This window comes from Ursus maritimus, unplaced genomic scaffold (assembly GCF_017311325.1).
Source record: "Ursus maritimus isolate PB19 unplaced genomic scaffold, ASM1731132v1 scaffold_3, whole genome shotgun sequence".
NCBI lineage: Eukaryota > Metazoa > Chordata > Mammalia > Carnivora > Ursidae > Ursus > Ursus maritimus.
This window is the reverse complement of record NW_024425563.1, coordinates 87,613,178-87,633,482: the sequence shown is the minus strand read 5'-3', so window position 1 is coordinate 87,633,482 and position 20,305 is coordinate 87,613,178. Positions and strand designations below refer to the sequence as shown.

Here is a 20,305-nt window from a genome sequence, read left to right as displayed (position 1 = left end):
GCCTCAGGTTACACAAAACTTTTAACTGAAGTAGACTTAGTCAAAAAAGATGCACACTGTATCACATAGCACGAAGTTCTGGGGCTCACGTAGAAGGATATCTGCTTTGTTCTCAGGCCACTTCCTCCTGGTTACAAGGTGGCTGCCCAAAGTTTCAAATTTGCCACAAAGCCTCAATAATACCTAATGGAAGAAGAGACCACCTGTTGTATATCTTTTAAAGGAAGGAAATCTTCCCCAGAAGCCTAGAGCAGTCATCTCCATAAATCTCACCAGCCAGAAAAGCATCCCATCCCACGCATAATGTCAAATGGAATGGGATTGCCATCATTGGCAGACTAATCAGCATTTAACTCTAAGTTTACCTTCCCTTAGAGGTGGGTGCCTGAACAAAATAGTATTCTGTTAGCAAGGAAAATGGGCAATAAGAAAGGAGCCAATGGTACTCCTTTGGATAGCTTACAAAATATCCTGTGGCAGCCACATGTGATCAAATATTTTCCTGTGCTTAAACCCTGAGGGGTGCATTTTTACGTTTTTTAATAGTTAGAAAAAAAAAACCCTTAAATCAATGGCATGTTCGTAGCTTAACCTCTTGGGCATTTTTCTGACCACTTTTCACAGTAGACATTTGAAATTCCTTGGCTTCTGTGATAATATGCTATCAGATTCTCTTCTCTGACTGGATCTTCTCCCTTCCTGTAACTAGCAGAATCCAGTTAATTTATATAAGGAATATCAGCTCTTTACCTCTGCATTTACAGTACTCTCCTAGCTGTTCTTCCAACCTCACTTCAAAGTTGGTGCTACTCGGGGCGCCTGGGTGGCTGTCAGTTAAGCCTCCGAGTCCTGGTTTGGGCTCAGGTCATGATCTCAGGGTCGTGGGACTGAGCCCCGTGTCAGGCTCTGCGCACAACGCAGAGTCTGCTGGAGATTCTCTCCCCTTCCCCCATCTGCATGTGAGTGCTCGCTCTAAAATTTTACTCTTCTGTAATCTGAACCATTTGCTCTGCTTGACTTTCACAGGACATGCGTGGCCCATACAGTCTCTCCTTCCAGAGATGTCCATCTTCTTTCAAATCCTATTATCCTTCAAAACCTGATCAGTTCCTCGACCTTCCCAGTCTACAGCAAATTCCAGTAGTTACTTTTTCCACATGTAACTACTCAGACTATAAATAGTTACACAGGAAGTGCCTACATCTTGGCGTCACCCCGGAATGTGGGTCACCTGGTGTGCCCCGAAGTGAGTTACGCATCCGTGACTGTGACACTTCATGCGGACCTCTTTGCTTTCCACAGAGGACAGTGCGGATCTGGACAGCATTGAAGCAGTGGCTAACGAAGTGCTGAAGATGGAAATGCCCAGCACCCCGCAGCAGTTACAGAACCTGACCGAAGATATTCGGGAACGAGTTGAAAGCCTGTCTCAGGTCGAGCTTATTCTACAGCAAAGCGCTGCGGACGTGGCCAGAGCGGAGATGCTGCTGCAAGAAGCTAAAAGAGCCAGGTATGTGAAGACGGTGGGGCATTTAGGGGGCTTATGCTGTGTGTCCAGCAGGGAGTAAAAAAATCTTTCTTTAACCACAGAAATTTCTAAGAATGACCTCCGTGAGTCTCTCTGGGTCATTCCAAGAAGGCTGTTCTTTAAAAGAAATGCTTCCTCTCAGAACTTTAAAAAAAAAAAAAAAAACTTTTTCATGTTTACATAGATCATCTCCTTCTTTCACTCAGCAAAAACGCAACCGATGTCAAAGTCACAGCTGACACGGTGAAGGAGGCGCTGGAGGAGGCAGAGAAGGCCCAGATCGCCGCCGAGAAAGCCATTAAGCTAGCAGTTGAAGACATCCAAGGAACCCAGAACCTGCTAACTTCGGTAAGAGTATAATCCTTCCTGTGGGGGCAGAACACTCACAGACTCTACCTGGAGAGTAAGCGTGTTTGATGGTGATGTGGAAACTCCTACAGCAGTGCATGAAAGGACGGCTCTGATTTCACTAAAGCCGAATGACTCTCTTAGCACGGGGGCTAAAAGCATTATGTTTTCAGGGAAAAAAGGACCCTGAAGGCACTGGAACATTCAGCCCCCTTCACTTTCATAGTGTGTATGTTTTTATCTCCTGTTCCTTCAAGGACTCACATAGACTACTGAATAGTATCGGAGGATAGTATTAATTTCAAAATTTAGTTTTAGGAAACTCCTGCTGTTATAAAGCAGCCCAAAAGCAACCCACGTCGTGAAGACCAGTATCTCAAAATTTATGAGGTGAGCATTCACAAAATTTTACTGTTTTTAAAACTGCTGGAAAGCCATGAAGGTCAAAATGCTTTTAGTCCCCAGTTCTAGATGAACCTAATAGGGATCTTATAGTTGAACCATCTGTTTTGTTCAGAATGCATGGAAGATTTAAAGTAAACTCTAAGCCCAGTGTGGGGCTTGAATTCATAGCCCCGAGATCAAGGGCCACATGCTCTACTGACTGAGCCAGCCAGGTGTCCCAGAAACTTATCATATGCAGAATTCTCTTGACTAGTAAAAGCATACACGAAGAATTTTTCACATGCACTTAATGCTTTATTCTAAAAATCCTATCACTTAAAAGAAATGAAAATATAATTTTCATTTTTCAAAAAGCAGTCCTACAAGCAAATCTTTCCATCCAATTTTAGGAAGTTCATTTGTTTTATAAAAATGGACTCCTCTGATCCCTACCCACCTTCTCAGGATATGCTCTGAAATTAGATGCCATTAGTCTGCATTGTCACACTTACCAGACCAACAACCCCTAATGTTTAAAACCTGGGAGGTGGTCTTTCAACCTGCTTTTCCTACCATTGGTTGTTACAAACCTGTCCTCCCCAGTTCTATCGTCATTGGCCACTTTCCCTTCTTAAATTTTGAGTATACATAAGGCCCCTTCTTGTTCAAGTGTAGAAAAATTACATGTTTCCACCAGACTATGTTCTAAGCCCTTTGATTATTCTGTTTTTTCTATCTCTAGGGTTTTGCAAATTTCTTTGTGTGCTGTTAACATTTTAATGAACTTTAGGTGACTTTATAAATTTTGGGGCACCTGGGTGATGCAGTTGGTTAAGCCTCCAACTCTTGGGTTTTGGGTCAGGTCCTGTTCTCAGTGTTGAGACTGAGCTCTGAGCCGGGCTCCATGCTCTGCTTGACATTCTCTCTCCCTCCCCCCTCTTTGCAGGCACACACGCTCTCTAAAATAAATAAATCTTTTTAAGTTCCGACTCTGAGAAACAAACTGAGGGCTTCAGAGGGGAGGGGGGTGGGGGAATGGGATAGACTGGTGATGGGTAGTAAGGAGGGCACGTATTGCATGGTGCACTGAGTGTTATATGCAACTAATGAATCATCGAACTTTGCATCAGAAAGCAGGGATGTACTGTATGTTGACTAACATAATAAAGAAACATTAAAAAAAAATTAAGTTCCGAAAAGCAAAATGGAAAATACAGGGTTTAATCAAATTATAGGTGGGATATTTGGCTTAACAATGCAAGTGAATAATGATAGTTTTCAGGGACCCTGGGGGACAGGAAGTGTTTTAGGTTAAGAAGCAAAAAGAATCTCTAAACTAGACTATGCTATTAATGAAAGCTTGTCGAAACCGATTCACTCATTTATAAATAAAACTATAAAGCTTATCTTCTAAGAATTATAACAACTACTCCCTAAGAATATTTTTCTATGTTAAATTAATGGGTAAACTTTTAGGTTAACAAATTTTGCCATGTCTATATTGATTAGTTTCAGACTTAATTCTATGGACTAGACCCATCCTTGAAGGTAATTAGAAAAAAAAAAACACAACAAAAAACTAGGTGCTCAGTGAAACTGGTTCTTCTGTCTTGGGTCAGACTGCTTACCTGAGCTAGCTTTTAAAAATCAACTGTTGACTGATTATTCTTTGAAAAGAGATATGTGGATCCTCTCCAATTACCCAGCTATTTTTTCCCTAAAAGACTATTTATGGATTCCAGATGACATGCCATCTCACGGTCCTAGAGTGACTTTTCAAGAACGTTCCTGGTCTGCCTGTAGTAACACTCAACTTTCCAGGTAGTTTCTGAAGACCCATAGCCTCCCCTCGAGTTTAACATTTAGAGTTGACAAGAAAAATGAAAGGTGACTTGGGAGTTATTATTTTCCCCCCCACATGAATTTGGAAATTTCTGTGGAAATCCTTCCTCTCACATCTGCTTATTTGTGACCATTGTTTAGCCAAAGCTTGCAGGTGTCCTTAACATGCTTTCTCAACATATCAAGCTGTCTAAGGGCTGGTTCAGTAAGAAGCTTACATGAACTGCCAGCCTAGACAGATCATCAGAATTATGAAAAGAATAAAGTTGCTTACTTTATAGAAGATTTCCTGAAATTTTATTTTCCTTTTAGTGATTTTTTTTCTTTGGGTCCAGAGTAAACCAGCATAGCCGTCTTTTACTCTTCCTCTGAACTTGTATTCCTAGCACGCCCTACCACTTGTTGTGAAATTAAGGGCTTGCTGGGTGACTGACCTTATCCTCGTAGATTGAGTCTGAAGCCACTGCTTCTGAGGAGACCTTGCTCAACGCCTCCCAGCGCATCAGCGAGCTCGAGAGGAACATGGAAGAACTGAAGCGGAAGGCGGCCCAGAACTCTGGGGAGGCAGAGTATATCGAGAAAGTGGTGTACACTGTGAAGCAGAGCGCAGATGATGTTAAAGAGGTAGGTTCAGCTTTGTAATTTCACAGCTGTGTTCGTACAGGAGCCACACATCTCCTGGTTGCCTTCCTTGGAACCAGGAAGGGACGCAGACCCAACAGTTACTCATCAGAAATCTCCCCAGTGACCTGTTTTGAAATAGCAGTCGTTAGAGACCCAGATGGAGAAGAGTGGGAGTGGATATGAAGGTGGCCAAGAAGCCTGACTTAAACCCTCATATCCGAACTTGGATAAGGAGACAGAAAAATAAAATTAACTTAGGGGCGGAAGTCTTAAAACAAGCACCCAGAGCTTATTACTTCGGTAATTCGATCAGGAAGGCCTTTATGGCATATGGTAATTACTGGGCCCCTGGAGCAATCTTGAAAAGCAGGGTAGAAAAAGCTGAAGGAGTCCGTCAGAACCACTAGCAGGGAGCTAAATCTCATGTCTTCTACACTCATTCTGACTTAACCACCCCTTGCTTCTTACTGAAAGGTGCTACACTTTGCAGAGAAAATCTCATACAACCCAAATTTTTCATTGGAAGCCAAGTAATGATTAAAACACATGTTCAGTGGGCAAATGTTTATCTCCAAAGAAACCTTTTTACACTTTTAAGGGGAATGTGCCAACTGTTAAATGAATAGTAGGGAGTTATAAACTGAAATTTACAGTAACCTCAAGGAAAAATCTTGACTAAAGTTTTTAGGCATTACAGAAGGGTGACCACCTTCCACCTCTGAAGAGAACCAAACAGTAAGAAAAGTGTACTACCCTGTCCGTTTTTTCTATCATGGTTTGTACTTTCTCACAGTTCTGAGAGTATACGTCTCCCTAGTAGTCTTTTTACAGAGCATTTTTCCAAAAATGGCAAAGACCTCCTGACACTGAAATCCCTCCGTCAATGGCTATTGTTTGAACAGCGTTTCTCAAAAGAAGCACCTGCAACCACCTTGTCAAACCCTCACCAATTTCTCATCTCCCCCTTCCTTACTTCCCTTAAATCTCTACACACCCTACACCAGTCACGATCCAGATGGTCCTATCAGCTCTTCAAATGGATTTTCTGATATCACAGCAAACCACCTTCTTTACCGCCACGTAATTGTCTTGCAACGTCTCTAGAGAAAAATATTAACTGACAGGAGGCTTAGCCCTGGAGACCTGCCACCACTCCAAAATGTCTTTCATTTTAAACACAGTTTCAGAATATTTAATTATTTACACCCATAGCTTAAAGCCTGAGTCCCTTCCGAGCTTGCCACAAGGATACTCAATGTCAAGTGATTACATGTATCCCCTCTGTGTGTCTAAATGGAACTGCAGGATCTGGACAGTGAAGTTGATGAAAAGTATAAGAAGGTAGAGAAATTAATTGCTCAAAAAACCGAAGAATCTGCAGATGCCAGAAGGAAAGCTGAAATGCTACAAAATGAAGCGAAAGCACTTCTGGCTCAAGCCAACAGCAAGCTGCAGCTCCTGAAAGGTGGGTCTCAGGCTCGCGCTGTCACCACGTATTGTAAAATCAAGACCTGCACAGCATTTATTTAAAAGGTTGCAAATCTGTTGTCTTAGGCCTTACGGGCTGAAAGGGTAAGCTGAATATAATTTGCTCAGACCTTTTCTTTTTATGTCCCACAGATTTAGAAAGAAAATATGAGGACAATCAAAAATATTTAGAAGATAAAGCTCAAGAATTAGTAAGACTGGAAGGAGAAGTCCGTTCGCTCCTAAAGGATATAAGCCAGAAAGTTGCTGTTTATAGCACCTGCTTGTAAAGGAGGAGGAGGAAGGGCTCAAAGGGGGCCGAGGTGACCAGAGGAAAAGAGCTTCATTTAAAAAACTGACTTCATGATCTTTAAAATACAACTCCTTACCTATACCTATTTAATGTTTTTAATCACATTTTGTACGGAGTTAAAGTACAGTGCTTTTGTATAAATATATATTTGGGATAATTCTTAAATTTTACTGACTTCGTGTTAGTGAATCCCTTGAAGCAAGGATATTTTCAATGTAAGGTGGTTTTATAAACAGACTGCCTCCACGGGACCCTAATTTGTCTATAAACAAGCTATTACCTGTTTGCTATCCTCCCCACATCTGTCTCTCAAACATCACCTCCCGGGGGGGGGGGGGTGCCCAGGCGGAGGGGAAGGCTACAGCCTGAGCCCCCATCACCATTTCAGTGGCTGCTCAGTCGCTCCAATCTCCAGAACTCCTCTAAATACTCCTTGCTCTGGGAAAGAGAACAAAAAGCATTTTTTAGAAAATCAGGAAAGTGTGGCTTTTAAGTGTCAGCAATCCTGGCCTTATTCTAGGTGGTGAGGGGAAGGCTGAAATGAAGTCCAGCCGGAGCTGATGAACGTTGGCCCTGCTCCGTTGGCAGAAGCAATCGAAGTGATGCTACAACTTTACTAGATTTCACAAACTAAAGACTCTGCTACAGTCTGTGTGAGGCCAAACCAATCACGAAACACTGATTCCACAGGACAAAGAAAACAGTTGTATTCCAACTGCCAAACCCATGTCAACTTCAGCGCTGAGCTGGCTGGAGGAGGGGCCAAGCCCTAAGTGGTCCTTTTTCCAAATTCTTATTAGAGCAAGACGGTTTCTGTGTACCCCTGACCACCCCCCCACATGCAACACAGCTGCAGCTGGGCCTCAACAAGAGTTACGGAAACAGATGTAATTTAAACAATAAGGCGACCTTCGCTCTCCTTCAAGGTAATTATTTGTCCCTTCATTTTAGGTACAGATCCTACCACCTGGCAACGTGCTTCTACCCCACCCACTACAGCCACTGATTTTTTCCCCTTAATTTTACATATTTTACTTAAAATAGAGATCTTTACTACTACCCCTTCCTTTTCAGCTAAACAACTAAAGATGTCACTTTGAAGTCACTCATTTGAATCAGCTCAGGGAACTGCACAACTAATTCCCACCTTCACAAGCCAAGAAAATAGTAAATAATGGTAAATGAGTATTTAAAACCTGTTTTATACCCACAACTTCATTCCTGCCTAGATATAACTATTTTGTGTGTTTCTATAGCTAGGACTTAATTCTATTCCCCACCACCCCAGAGTAGACATGTTTGAAGTTTGAATGAACTAGCACTTCACATAATATTGTGAATTCAGATTTTAAAAGAGGTCATTTCCAATAATGGCAAAGTAGCACGTATCAAGCCAGCCCTCCTATAATAACTACAGCAAACTCTGAACAAAATATGTATTTTTTAAACTAAAGGTCCTGGAGACCAACCAGAAGCAGGCAGAAGGTAGAGAGAAGTTTTGACAGAGACCAGGACTGGGTGAAACTCCCCAATTTTAATGGCTTTTCAACTGAAGGTAGGTCCTAGCAAGTATCACACTGGGCAGAAGCCAAGTTTTACCGGTTAAGGAATTGGAGGACTGAGTCAGGAGCAACTAGAATAACTACTATATGGGGGGGGGGGGAGCCCCAGAAGAGTGTGGCATGGTGGGGAGGGCCTCCGAACTCTACACATCATTTGCCCAGTGTCTCACTGACCTATGAACTACACAAGCATGGGATAGACGTAATGTAGCCGAGGTAAAGCTGAAACAACAGAGCAGACATTTCAGCTGCCGCCCCCAGCGAAGATGATGGAACTGGGGTTCAGCCAAGTTAACTGCCTCCTGAAACAGAAATTCCCTATTTTTCAGAGGTAGGTAAGAGCATCCAGAGTCTTTACAATGGATCATTCATAATGACCGTAATACAATCCAAGACTACTGGACATAGAAGAAAAAGGGAAATGTGACCCATTGATGATGCAATTAAAACCTGAAGACGACTCAACATTTTCCTTCTAACTGAGCTACTGACAGTATCGTACCCCACATAGCTTTCTGCTGACACAGGGACATTCTCTAAACTTTTTCTTAGGCTGTGATCTTTAAGTTGCAATCAAGTGAGTACCTAGTTTGCATATTTCTACTACTTTAAGATAGCTTTTCAAGAATATGCTATCCTAAATTTGAGAACTACTTAATCTGATTCTTAAATTTAAAATATGCAAAAGCCTATTTTAACATTTAATACTTTGTTACTGAAGTGTTTCAAGAGCTGGCCATTTTAAACATTAATCAGCAAATACGATTTTATAGCACTCTTTTAAAGAAACAGTCATTTACCCAGCCATGGATACACTGGAAATCCACAGAAGACAGCAGGTTAAATTTTCCTGTATGCTGTGTCTCCAAAAAGTGTATGCTCCACAGTTAGTCGGTATCACTAAAACAGATGAAAGGTAAGGACCTTTGAAATGCCTTAACGTTGTCCCCCAGTGTGGTAAAAAGATACATCCAGGCCTAGAAGAGGAATAATAAACAGAAATAAGAATATATACTACAGGTAGTTATAAAGAACTAGGACCATCTTGACATTCACTCAAAACAACCAGTAAGTGAATATTTAAGACTGTTTATTTCTGTATTTTCATTCCCTGCTGTAATACATTTACGTCTTCATTTAATATTTGAATCCCACGGACCTCCTAATTTTGGTTAACTGGGTAACTACAGACTACAGACCTCAACGGGTCCTTAAAAATTTAAACATAAAGTCTACCTCTAAACTGCAAGAATTTGGGGATTAAATAAAACAAGTGAGAGATCATCTCACTTTATTTACATCAGTTTGGCTTATACATATCTTAATATTATTCTAATGACTGTTTCCAATATGAAAACCAAGTTTAAAATAACTTGATCACCTTGCTTCAAACACAGCTGGTTCACATACCCTACGCCAGCTCCATCCATGTAAGTAAATCCAATTTTACAACAGCAGAGATAAAAGCTATGTAACATAAATTGAGTGAAGTCGAATCTTTCAGAAACTGCGTGAAAATATGGGTTGAAGAAAAATTTCCAGGATGCTACTATAAGTAGCTTTTTTTCTGCAATATTAATGCACTGAAACAAAATATTAAATTTATTTAAAATAGATGAGATTATTCCATTCTGTCCGAACCTATTAAAACCATCCAAAAGTTTCATAATTCAGTCCTAAAAATTCTTGGAGCTGTGAGCATTTCCTGTTCAAAAATGTGACCTCCACAAAAGCTCCCAGGAAATTTCAGAAAAATATAATCTTCTAGTTTAAAAGTTGATTGATTTGCCGAATGATGCAGCCAGGTTTGCTTCTCTAAAAGCTTCTGATAAAGTCTGCAAGGGAAAAAATTTAGAATTAGAAACCAAATATTTGTGGTGGAGAAGAAACCTGAGGTACCACTAACTCTGTACGATAATTACCGGATGCGCATGGCAGACTCTGGCTATATCTTCACAGGAGGCTCCGTACTCCAGCGCGAGGGCGGCTTCATTCACCATTTCACCAGCACCCTTTAAAATCACAGACCAAGAAGTCATTTTCTTCCCATGGGAAAAACTACAAGCTAACAGGATTCGCTGTTAGAGCATAACTATCTGCCTCCGGTCAAGAAAAGCTTAACAGAAAAGGTGGCACAGAAATGAAGAGCTTGGACTCCGGAGCCAGCTGGCCTGGATTTGAATCCTACCACTGAGCCCCTTCAAGCACTCACTGTGTGTGCTTCATTCCATTTATTTCCTTCAAAAATGGGCAGAGCGACTCCTGCCCCCCAGAATTGTGAATATTAAAGTTACTGCATGTATACAGAAAAATGTATTCCAGACTAAGGACTCCACTGCTTTATCATCACGATTACAGCAGATCCCAAGGGGAAGTGCCTACTTCAGGGTCAGTGGTAGGAAGGGCTTCTTTTAGGAGGTAACATCTGAGCTGAGACCTCCTAGAAGCCAGTCATGCCAAGACCTGGGGTACAGCAATCCAAGCCATGGTTGCACAAGCACAAAGCCTCTAAAATGGGAACATACTGGCCTGTTAGGAAACTGAGGGAAGGCCCATGAGGCAGGGAAATAATGAGTGAAAGGGAAGAGCGGAAAGGCAAGAGGTCAGGAAGGCAGACAGGACAGATGGAGTGGGGCCTCGTATGCAACAGCCCGAAGCGGGAAAAGGGCCACTGGAGAGTTTTCGGCCGGCAAGGGGCCCGGTGTAGTAAGTTTTAAGAGGATAACGTCAGTTGCGGTATGGAAAGCAGACGATGTGATGGCCCAGCCTGTAAGAGTGCTACCGGTCGCCTTGTCAGAAACAACACACGACTTCTGGTATATAACCTCAGGATGTAAACAGCAGCTGGCTTTAAATCTAAACAGCAACAGTTTCCAGAAATCATAATGGGATCTGGGGTCTTAGGATACTCACTGGTCCTAGAATATGTGCTCCCAACACCCGGTCCGTTGACTTCTGTCCCAGAATCTTCACCATGCCATCTGTGTCAGCATTTGTCTTAGCTCTGCTGTTAGCAGCAAAGGGGAATTTCCCAACCTTGTACTCAATACCCTGTGAGAGACAGAAAGTAAGAACCTACATAAACTCTGAAAAAATGCACTCCTGTTGGTGCAATCATCTACTATTTGTTCAGAAAATAAATCCCAAGAAGGCAATTCTTCTGAGTATACTGAGGGCAAGACCAGAACTGCCTGCTAATGAAATACATTTTGGGTATGAACACCAGCAAATGCACATGTCAGTCTATCTGGGTAGATTTCAAAGGAAACTGTAAGCACTCTGAAATTATTAGTTTGAAGGCAGGCAAGTGAATGGTTTCCTCTATGCTACCAACAAAGGAAAAAACACAGAAACTATAATGCTCTACATAATTTCAAAATGTATTAATAATAAAATGAGTCTCAGCCACCTGTCATTAACTCAATTCATAGGATGGCATTAAAACTACCCCGCATTCAGAATTACCTCTTCTTTCAATTGAAACACAGAAACTATAATGCTCTACATAATTTCAAAATGTATTAATAATAAAATGAGTCTCAGCCACCTGTCATTAACTCAATTCATAGGATGGCATTAAAACTACCCCGCATTCAGAATTACCTCTTCTTGTAGTCGATGTGCACAGCGCCTCCAGCCATTCCTTCCACACAGATAATGCCTTCATCCTCTGCTTTGTGAGCCAGCATTGGCCCGGCAACCACATCGCCGATAGCGTAGATGCTGCCACAGAGATGGAAAGAAACGCAGTCAACTTCTGCCATCACAGCCACTCATCTGCATTATGCCATGGTAACAGAAGTTTCTAGTTACCACGTAACCAAAAAATATGTAAGATACACATCTGTGAGTGCAGGTTCTCATCTTTGGGTAACGAAAACATTCAATTATTTTTGTTTCCACATAGAAGTTTACTGTTCTTCCCCAAAGCCAGAGCTTAAGTCTTATTTTCAAAATAGTATTTAAAATTAATTTTTAAATTTTTGAAAATGCAAATAATTATCCAACTTACTTTGGAATTTTAGTTTGGAATCTGGTATTGACTGGAATTCTACCTCTAGGATCTAGTTCAATTCCAAGCTCTTCCAGTCCCAGGTTCTGAGTAAAGGGTCGTCGGCCAATGCAAACCAAGAGAACGTCACACGTGATAACTTCGGCTTTCCCACCAGAAGCACCTTCGATACTAGACGACAAATAATGTGACTGTTAAACACGCATCGACAGAAACCACTGACAGACTGAGAAAGGTAGCCAGACGTTTCTCAAGCGCTGCTGACACTTCTAGCAAACAGGAGTCAGGCAATGAAAACATGTACAAATCTTCTAGAAGTCATCCAAACCTCTCAAAAAAGGTAGTAGAACATAGGTCTTAGAGTCAGAAAGATGAAGTAATGGCTCTGTCCCTCACTTGCTGCGTGACCTTAGGCAAGTACTTTCATTATGTTATAGAAGTATTCGATAAGAGCGCCAGGCACACAGTATACCTAAAAATACTGAGTTTTACTGAACGTTGAGAGTTTAAATATTTCTGAATGTATACGATGAGAAAGTACATTACAGTGAGAACACTGGATCAAGTTTTCTAGCATCAACTTCTTCATGAATTTCAATGGACTGATTTAATATGCAATATGGAGTTATATATTAAGCAATAAAATGGTCCTAAGTCATAAAAAATCTGATTCTGAAGAAAGGAGTGTTTTCCTTAAGCACACAGATAAAGATATATCAAAACCAAATGGAGCATACTTACGAAACATCAATTTTTCCATCTGACTTCTTGGTAGCACCAGTAACTTTTGTATTCAATTTAAATTTAAATCCTTGTTTTTGAAGGATGCGTTGGAAGTTCTTCGATATCTCCATATCAATTCCAACTCCACCAACATGACCTAAAAACTCAACTGCTGTCACATCTGCACCAAGTCTTTGCCAAACCGAACCCTGTAGACAGTAATTTTTAAAAATCACAAAAATAAAAATAAAGGTTTCTAGAGCAAATATTTACTGAAGCACCATAAATAATCTGTTGTCGGATATTCTCTTTTGTTGACATGTCCCTATCAGAAGCTCTGAAGTTCAAAACGAACACCGTGGCAAATAAATAAATTTCATCTATTTCATGTATTAGTTTGTTCATGCCTTCAACATTTATTGAGCACCTACTGTATGCCAGGCACACATCAGTAAACAAAATGCTGCCGCAGGGAACTTATATTCTGGAAAGGGAGGCAGATTAAGTAAAATTCACACAGAGGATAGTAAAGTGCTCTGAGCAATCAGGAAGCGGAACCAGAACTGCTGGAAGGAGTAAGGCTGCAATTTTAAAGAGCACTGTCATGGGGAAAGCTTCACTGGGACTGACATGTGCACAAAGAGAGGGAATGAGCTACACAGGGAACTGGTCCAGGCAGAGGGAAACAAGTGGGAAAGAAGATTCTCTACTAGTTCCTGGTATTTGTAAAATATCAAACTGGATTCATATTTTATTTTCTCAACAGAAACATGTTTTTCATTCAAATTATAATTTAAACTGAATGCTGGTTTTTGACAACATTTTAACAAAACATCTGGATGCCTACTTACAAAATACGCAAGATGAATGTAATTTTACAGCCTTATATAAAATACGAAGAACAATGAACATATCCTTTTCAAGAATTTGTATTAAAACCGTCTGGTAATTTAAAATAAGAGGTTTACCTTTTCAGTTAGGTTTATGTATTCGTTTAAAACATTTCCCAAGGTTTTGGAAAGAGCGCTAACTAAAGGCAGTACCGTGACACTAAAAACCCACAGCATATACAAAACTCAGAATGGATCATGGACCTTAGTGTAAAACCCAAGACTATAAAACTTACAGACAAAAACATAGAAAAGAATCTTTGTGACCCTTAGTTAGGGTCATACGACACTATAAACACAACCACAAAAGGAAAAAAAAAAAAAAGAGAGAGACTACATCAAAATTAAAAACATCTTTTTTTTTTTTTTTTTAAAGATTTTATTTATCTATTTGACAGAGATAGAGACAGCCAGCGAGAGAGGGAACACAAGCAGGAGGAGTGGGAGAGGAAGAAGCAGGCTCATAGCGGAGGAGCCTGATGTGGGGCTCGATCCCAGAACGCCGGGATCACGCCCTGAGCCGAAGGCAGACGCTTAAGGACTGAGCCACCCAGGCGCCCCAAAACATCTCCTCTTCTAAAGCTAATATCAAGAACAGAGATAGACAAGCCACAGACGGAGAAAAAAATATTTGCAAAACATCTTTATGATAAAGAATTTAGATCCTTTGCACAACGATCTCTCAAAATTAAATAGCAAATCCAAAAAAACCCAGACAAAATCGTTAAAGAGGTAGGTCACAAAAGACAACGCAGAGATGGAAAATAAGCACATAAAAAGATGCTTCACATTACAAGCCACTAGAGAAACGCAATTAAACCGCCCAGGAGCTACCACTACACGCCTACGAGAATGGTTCAAATCGAAAAAAGCACCACTGCTACTCCTGGGAGGACGTGGAACCACCAAACTCACTCCGCTGGTGGATGATCGTGCAGCGCTCTGCAAACAGAGCCCCTTGAAAGGCCAAACGCAGAACTATCATTTGACCCAACAATTCCACTCCCAGGTTTACACACAAGAGAAATGAAAACAGATGTCCAGACAGAAACCTGTACACCGTTCACTGCAGTATTATTCGTAATAGTCCCAAAGTGGGAAGCAGCCAAGTGTCCATCAAGGGATGAATGGATAAACAAAATGTCTTGAGACACAGAACAGAGGATTTGGCTCTGAAGAGTTACGGAGAACCCTGAGCACGTGATGCCTAGTGAAGAAGCCACAGACATAGGGCCACATACTGCATGAATTCCATTTACATGAAAAGTCCAAAATAGGCAGTTCCACAATCCCAGAAAGTAGGTTAGTGGTTTCCAGGGCCCCGGAGAAGGAAGGAATGTGGAGTCGCTGCCAGTGGACGTGGGGTTTCTGAGGTGACGAAAATGCTCTGGAATTAACATTGTGCTGACTACTGCACAACTGTGTGAACGTACTTAAAAAACCCCAAAAAACCACTGAACTGTACACTTTAAATGGGTGAAAGATATAGACCTGTATCTCAAAGACGGTGTTAAAAATACACTCCTCTGAACCTAAATTAGAAAGTAAGAACTAGTAAGAGTACATCAAGTCAATATTGTACACCTGAAACTAATAATACGTTCAATTATACTTCAACAAAAAAATAAAAATAAAAAAGAACATGTGGTATACATACATAGGAGTATTATTCAGCCATAAAAAAGAACAAAATCATGACATTTTCAACAACAACAAAAAGAAACAGTAAAGTAGGAAACAGTAAGAAGCATCATTTTGAATTCAAAGTAAGGAATAATGAACACAGAGAGCTGGACAAATGCCTTACTTTTCAGGAAAACAGATTTCAAAATCCTAAGAAATAGGAAAACTCTAATAGTATCTACCAGATATTAGACATCAGGCACTATGGTAGAGCTTATTAGCTGCCAGACACTGGGTTAAGTGTTTTATACAAATGACCTTACTAAATCCCAACAATAATCCTACAAGGCAGTTACTCTTATTAAAGTGGGGATTTTTGTGATGAATCAACTAGTTCAGAGAAGCTCATTTAACAAGGACTTAGTCACGGAGAAGCAGAGCTGAAATTCAAATTTAAATCTGATTCTAAAACATTCTTAAGCACTATATTAAAATGGAACGGAAAAAAGTAACCTATGAAAAAATAAAAAGACAGTCACATGAATAATCTTTATAAGAAATTAAAGAGAGAAGTATGACTACACAGTGAATTATCTCTAATAAGTTTAAATTTTTAAAAAGACATTTGTAAAAACATTCAATATAGGAAGAGACACCTAAAATATTGAGATGTTTAAAATAACCCAACATTTATAAAAATACCCTAAGGCCAAAGTGCTGAAATGAAAGAAAGAGAATTACTGCTTCAGGGTATTATTATACTTACCAACAAAAGAAAGTCAATCTATGTTATTCCTTTTTCTTGCTCATTTTATTCACCCATGAGAACAATTTTCAAAGTGGAATGAATAGAGGAAATATTAAGATAAGAAAACTAGTCATTTTTGATAAGTTAACTCTCCAATCAAATCCGATCATGATCTGAGGACAGGGACACTGTCAGTGAACTCTGGGAACTTAATCGGCATAAAGGAACCGTCAAATGAAGCCAGACAGGCAACATATGGCCTAAAATTTTCAAAAGTGAAAAGAAGATTCTGGGAAATAGATTTTGAAATGTGGAACATCTCTGTTAAATACGAGAAGACATGTTTAAACAGCTGGTTTGATAATCACTAGATACCACGACGAGTGTTCCAAAGAGGTCATGTAAACTATCTTCCGAAGGCTTTTCTGAACTGGATAATAAATAACGTAGGATGTTTTTATTACCAGCAAAGTCTTCCAAAAGAAAAGAAAAGACAAGACAAGACAAGACAAGAAAAGAAAGAAAGAAAAAGAAAACTTCACATCCCTTAGATACGACGATCAGTGGAGATTCAAATACATTTATAAACAGGCTAAAGACGGCAGAGTCAGGTGGCTTTCAGTACTTCCTCCTGATGTGAAGGACACCAGAGACAGTTTCACTCATCAATTTAGATGATCAGATGACAGGCCACATGCCTTAGTTCACATGCTTCCCAGACTGATGAATTACACAAGGCAAGATAAAGCAGAGTATCACACTTAGTTCTGAACACTATTTCCAAGTGATCCTGACAGAAGAGATGGGATCAGAAAGATGACAAAATAACCGATCTGGGATCTACAGGCCCTGGGTAAGCAGCATCAAGGAAAGCAACAGAGATTCAAATATGAGTGACACTCAGTCCTTGCCTTCAAGGAGCTTATGGTCCTGTAGGAAAGGCAGACATAAACAAACAAATGCAATATACTGTCACCTAGCAGGCGATACAAAGATGCAGACGTACCATACTCAAGACTCAAAGACAGAAAGACTTGCACACTTTCTTAGAAAAAAGGAAGTCTGGGCTAAAAAAGTAACTTCTAAGCTGACTTCTGAAAGGTATTTATTAACAAATGTGTACTCGGCAACAATAATAATAATAAAAGCTAACCCGAGACTAACAGCCACTGTGCCCCGCACTAAAGATGCATGGTTGGTGAAACAGCCATGACCTCTGCCCCCAGGCAGTGGACGAGTTACTGAGAGACAAGTGAGCAAGTAGGATCAGTAAAGTGATAAATACTGTAGCAAGGACAGGTGCAATGCAACACTCAGCAAGAGCACCTAAGGGCATGGGGGGGATAGTCGGGGAGGCGCTGAGAGCAGAGACCTGTAGAGGGAGGCACGTTCCAAACAGAAGGCCTACAGAACAAAGAAAAAGCGCAGCTTGTTCAGAAACTGGTATTTCGCTGTACGTGGAACATAGTTTGAGAGGGAAAGGCACTAGAAATGAGGCTGGAGATTTGAGCCAGGGCCACATCATGCTGGCCTTTCCACATTAAAGATTTCTGGGTTTATCCTAATGACTCTCACTAGTTACTGAAGGATTTTTAGCAGGGAAGGGACAGGAATACATTCGTGTTACAGGAGAAGACTTCAGCCACTCTGAGGAAATTAGGTTAGAAAAAGATGAAAGAAGTCAGAGACTTAGGGTAAGAAAGACATTGGCCTGACCTGGGATCTAAGTAGATGCGTGTAAAAAGGAGGCTCTATTCGTGAGGTATATGTCCATAGCATCATGTTAGGACCCACTGACTGACTCAGCAGGAGACACGACGGCATGACAGAAGTCACGTATAATTCCCAAACTTCTGCTTCAGCTTCTAGATATAAGGTGGTACGACTCATTGAGATGAGAAATATTAAGAAAGAAACGGGTTTGGTTTTGTTTATTCAAGGGTGAAAGAGGGAGGAGGGAGAGGGAAAGGTTATGTCATAAATGCACCGAGTTCAGCGTCTGTGAGATCTATAAGTAGAGATGCTGAAAGGCACTTAGATACAAAAGTCCAGACGTGTCCAAGAGGGCAGCACGGAAGACCGTGAATTCCCCTCCCACGGCGAGCCGGAAGCTGCACTCGGCGGTGCGCCAGCTCCCCCTGAAGAACCGAGGAGCGGCTGAACGGCTTCCGAATGTCACACGACGGAGGGAGCACGCAGAGAACAGGAGGAGAGCCTGAGACATGGTAATGATGGGAACCCGACCCCAACATTACTGACTGCAGGACGGAGGGACAGCTCTGAGGAGCCACATGCAGATTTGCCCACCCTGGGGTACAGCAAAAAAGCACGATCCTTTAAAGAGCCAAAAGACTATATAAGTGAAGAAAACTCATTTACTAACCCTATAGCACGGGCCAAATGGAGGGGAAACTGCTAGAATTCTCTCCAGAGCTGGAGAGGCTGACAAGTGCCATTGTTTACGTTCCCCCTCCACCCTGACAGCACAGACAGGAACGGGGTCCAGGGGCCCCAAATGGCCTACTGCCTCAGTGAGCCCTGGGCCCCTAGCCCACAGCGGCTCCAGCCATCCCCCTCCAGGCCAAGGCACCCCCAGCTCCAGCCCACTTCAATGAGTACAATTATAAATTTAAAAAAAAAATTAGTTAAGGGGACTCAAAAAATGTAAAATATAGTAACATACATAAAACATGGAAGGCGGGGGAATAAAAATGAAATCCTTTTAGAAGATGTTCAAACTTAAGTGACCATCAACTTAATGCAGACTGCTATGTATTTAAGATGTTATATATGAACCACATGGTAACCACAAACCACAAACCTGTAACAGATACACAAAAAATAAAGAGAAAAAGCCAAGCACAACACTAAAGCCATCAATCACAAAGAAAAAGAACAGAGAAAAACTACAAAAACAATGAGGAAACAGTGAACAAATGGCAATAAATACAAACTTACCAATAATTTCTTTAAATGTAAACAGTCTAACTACTCCAACAAAGATATAGGCTGACGGCAGGGATAAAAAAACAAGATCCATCTATATGCTGCCTACAAGAGACTCATTTCAGACCTAAAGAAACTTACAGAATGAAAGGGAAGGGATGGAAAAAGACATTCCATGAGATTAGAAAAAAAAAAAAAAAAAAAGAGAAAAGAAAAGAAAAAAGGAAAGCCAGGGTATCAATACATACATTAAACAAAACAGACTTTGAAATAAAGACTGTAACAAGAGACAATAGCACTGCATTATGATAAAAGGATCAATCCAACAAAAGGACATAACAATTGTAAATATCTATGCACCCAATATTGGAGCACCTAAATGCATAAAATAAATATGCATAAAATGCATAAAGGGAGAAAGTAACAGTAACAGGAGGGGACAGCCAGCTTGCATCAATGGAGAAGATCAGTAAGGAAAGTGTCTTTGAACAAGACATAAGACTAGATGAGCCTAACAGATATATATAGAACATATGATCCAAAAACAACAAAATACATTCAAGTGCACATGGAACATTCTCCAAGACAGATCACATGGTAGGCCACAAAACAGGTTTCACCAAATTTAAAATTAAAAGCATTTCGGGGCGCCGGGGTGGCTCAGTCAGTGAAGTGTCTGCCTTTGGCTCAGGTCATAATCAGAGGGTCCCGGGATCAAGCCCAACGTTGGACTCCCTGCTCAGAGGGGAATCTGCTTCTCGGTCTCTTTCTGCCCCAAACCCCTGCTCATGCTCTTTCTCTCAAATAAATCTTAAAAAAAAAAAACAACCAACCAACCAATGGGTCAACAAAGACAGCATAAAGAAAAAAAAAATACATGGAGACAAGTGAACACTAAAACACAACGGTCCAAAATTTTTGGCACACAGAGAAAGCAGTTCTAAGATGGAAACTGATAGCGATACAGCCATGAAACAAGAAAAATCTCAAACAATCCAACCTTACAAAAGAAACTAGAAAAAAAAAAAGAGCAAAGCCCAAAGTTAGTAAAAGGAAGGAAAAAATCAGCAGAAATAAATGAAAGAGACTAAAAAATAATAAAAATCAATGAAACTGAGAGCTCTTTCTTTGAAAAGATAAATGAAACTGATAGACCTTTAGCCAGACTCATGAAAAAAAAGAAAGGGCCCAAATAAAGGAAATAAAAAAATTAAAGAGGAGAAATAAAAACCAACAGCACAGAATTACAAAGGATTATAAGAGATTACAACAAAAAATTACATGCCAACAAATTG

At 40.6% G+C, this 20,305-nt stretch overlaps 2 protein-coding genes across 3 annotated transcripts in view; one reads left to right on the top strand and one right to left on the bottom strand.

Moving 5' to 3' along the window:
- LAMB1 (laminin subunit beta 1) overlaps positions 1-6,676 on the top strand; it is a 66,404-nt gene extending 59,728 nt beyond the window's left edge. For both annotated transcript variants that reach the window (XM_040644400.1, XM_040644399.1), the window contains 5 exons: positions 1,303-1,510; positions 1,735-1,876; positions 4,550-4,726; positions 6,032-6,191; positions 6,347-6,676. In XM_040644400.1, the coding sequence (XP_040500334.1) occupies positions 1,303-1,510; positions 1,735-1,876; positions 4,550-4,726; positions 6,032-6,191; positions 6,347-6,483 (824 nt within the window). In that variant the 3' untranslated portion in view covers positions 6,484-6,676. The remainder of the gene's footprint in view (positions 1-1,302; positions 1,511-1,734; positions 1,877-4,549; positions 4,727-6,031; positions 6,192-6,346) is intronic.
- Positions 6,677-9,141: 2,465 nt separating this feature from the next.
- Positions 9,142-20,305, bottom strand: part of DLD (dihydrolipoamide dehydrogenase) — a 30,389-nt gene continuing 19,225 nt past the window's right edge. Inside the window, exons 9-15 of the mRNA XM_008703616.2 lie at positions 12,822-13,012; positions 12,081-12,251; positions 11,672-11,791; positions 11,534-11,567; positions 10,982-11,119; positions 9,991-10,080; positions 9,142-9,903 (exon numbers count right to left, since the gene is read on the bottom strand). Of these exons, the coding sequence (XP_008701838.1) occupies positions 9,838-9,903; positions 9,991-10,080; positions 10,982-11,119; positions 11,534-11,567; positions 11,672-11,791; positions 12,081-12,251; positions 12,822-13,012 (810 nt within the window). The 3' untranslated portion in view covers positions 9,142-9,837. The remainder of the gene's footprint in view (positions 9,904-9,990; positions 10,081-10,981; positions 11,120-11,533; positions 11,568-11,671; positions 11,792-12,080; positions 12,252-12,821; positions 13,013-20,305) is intronic.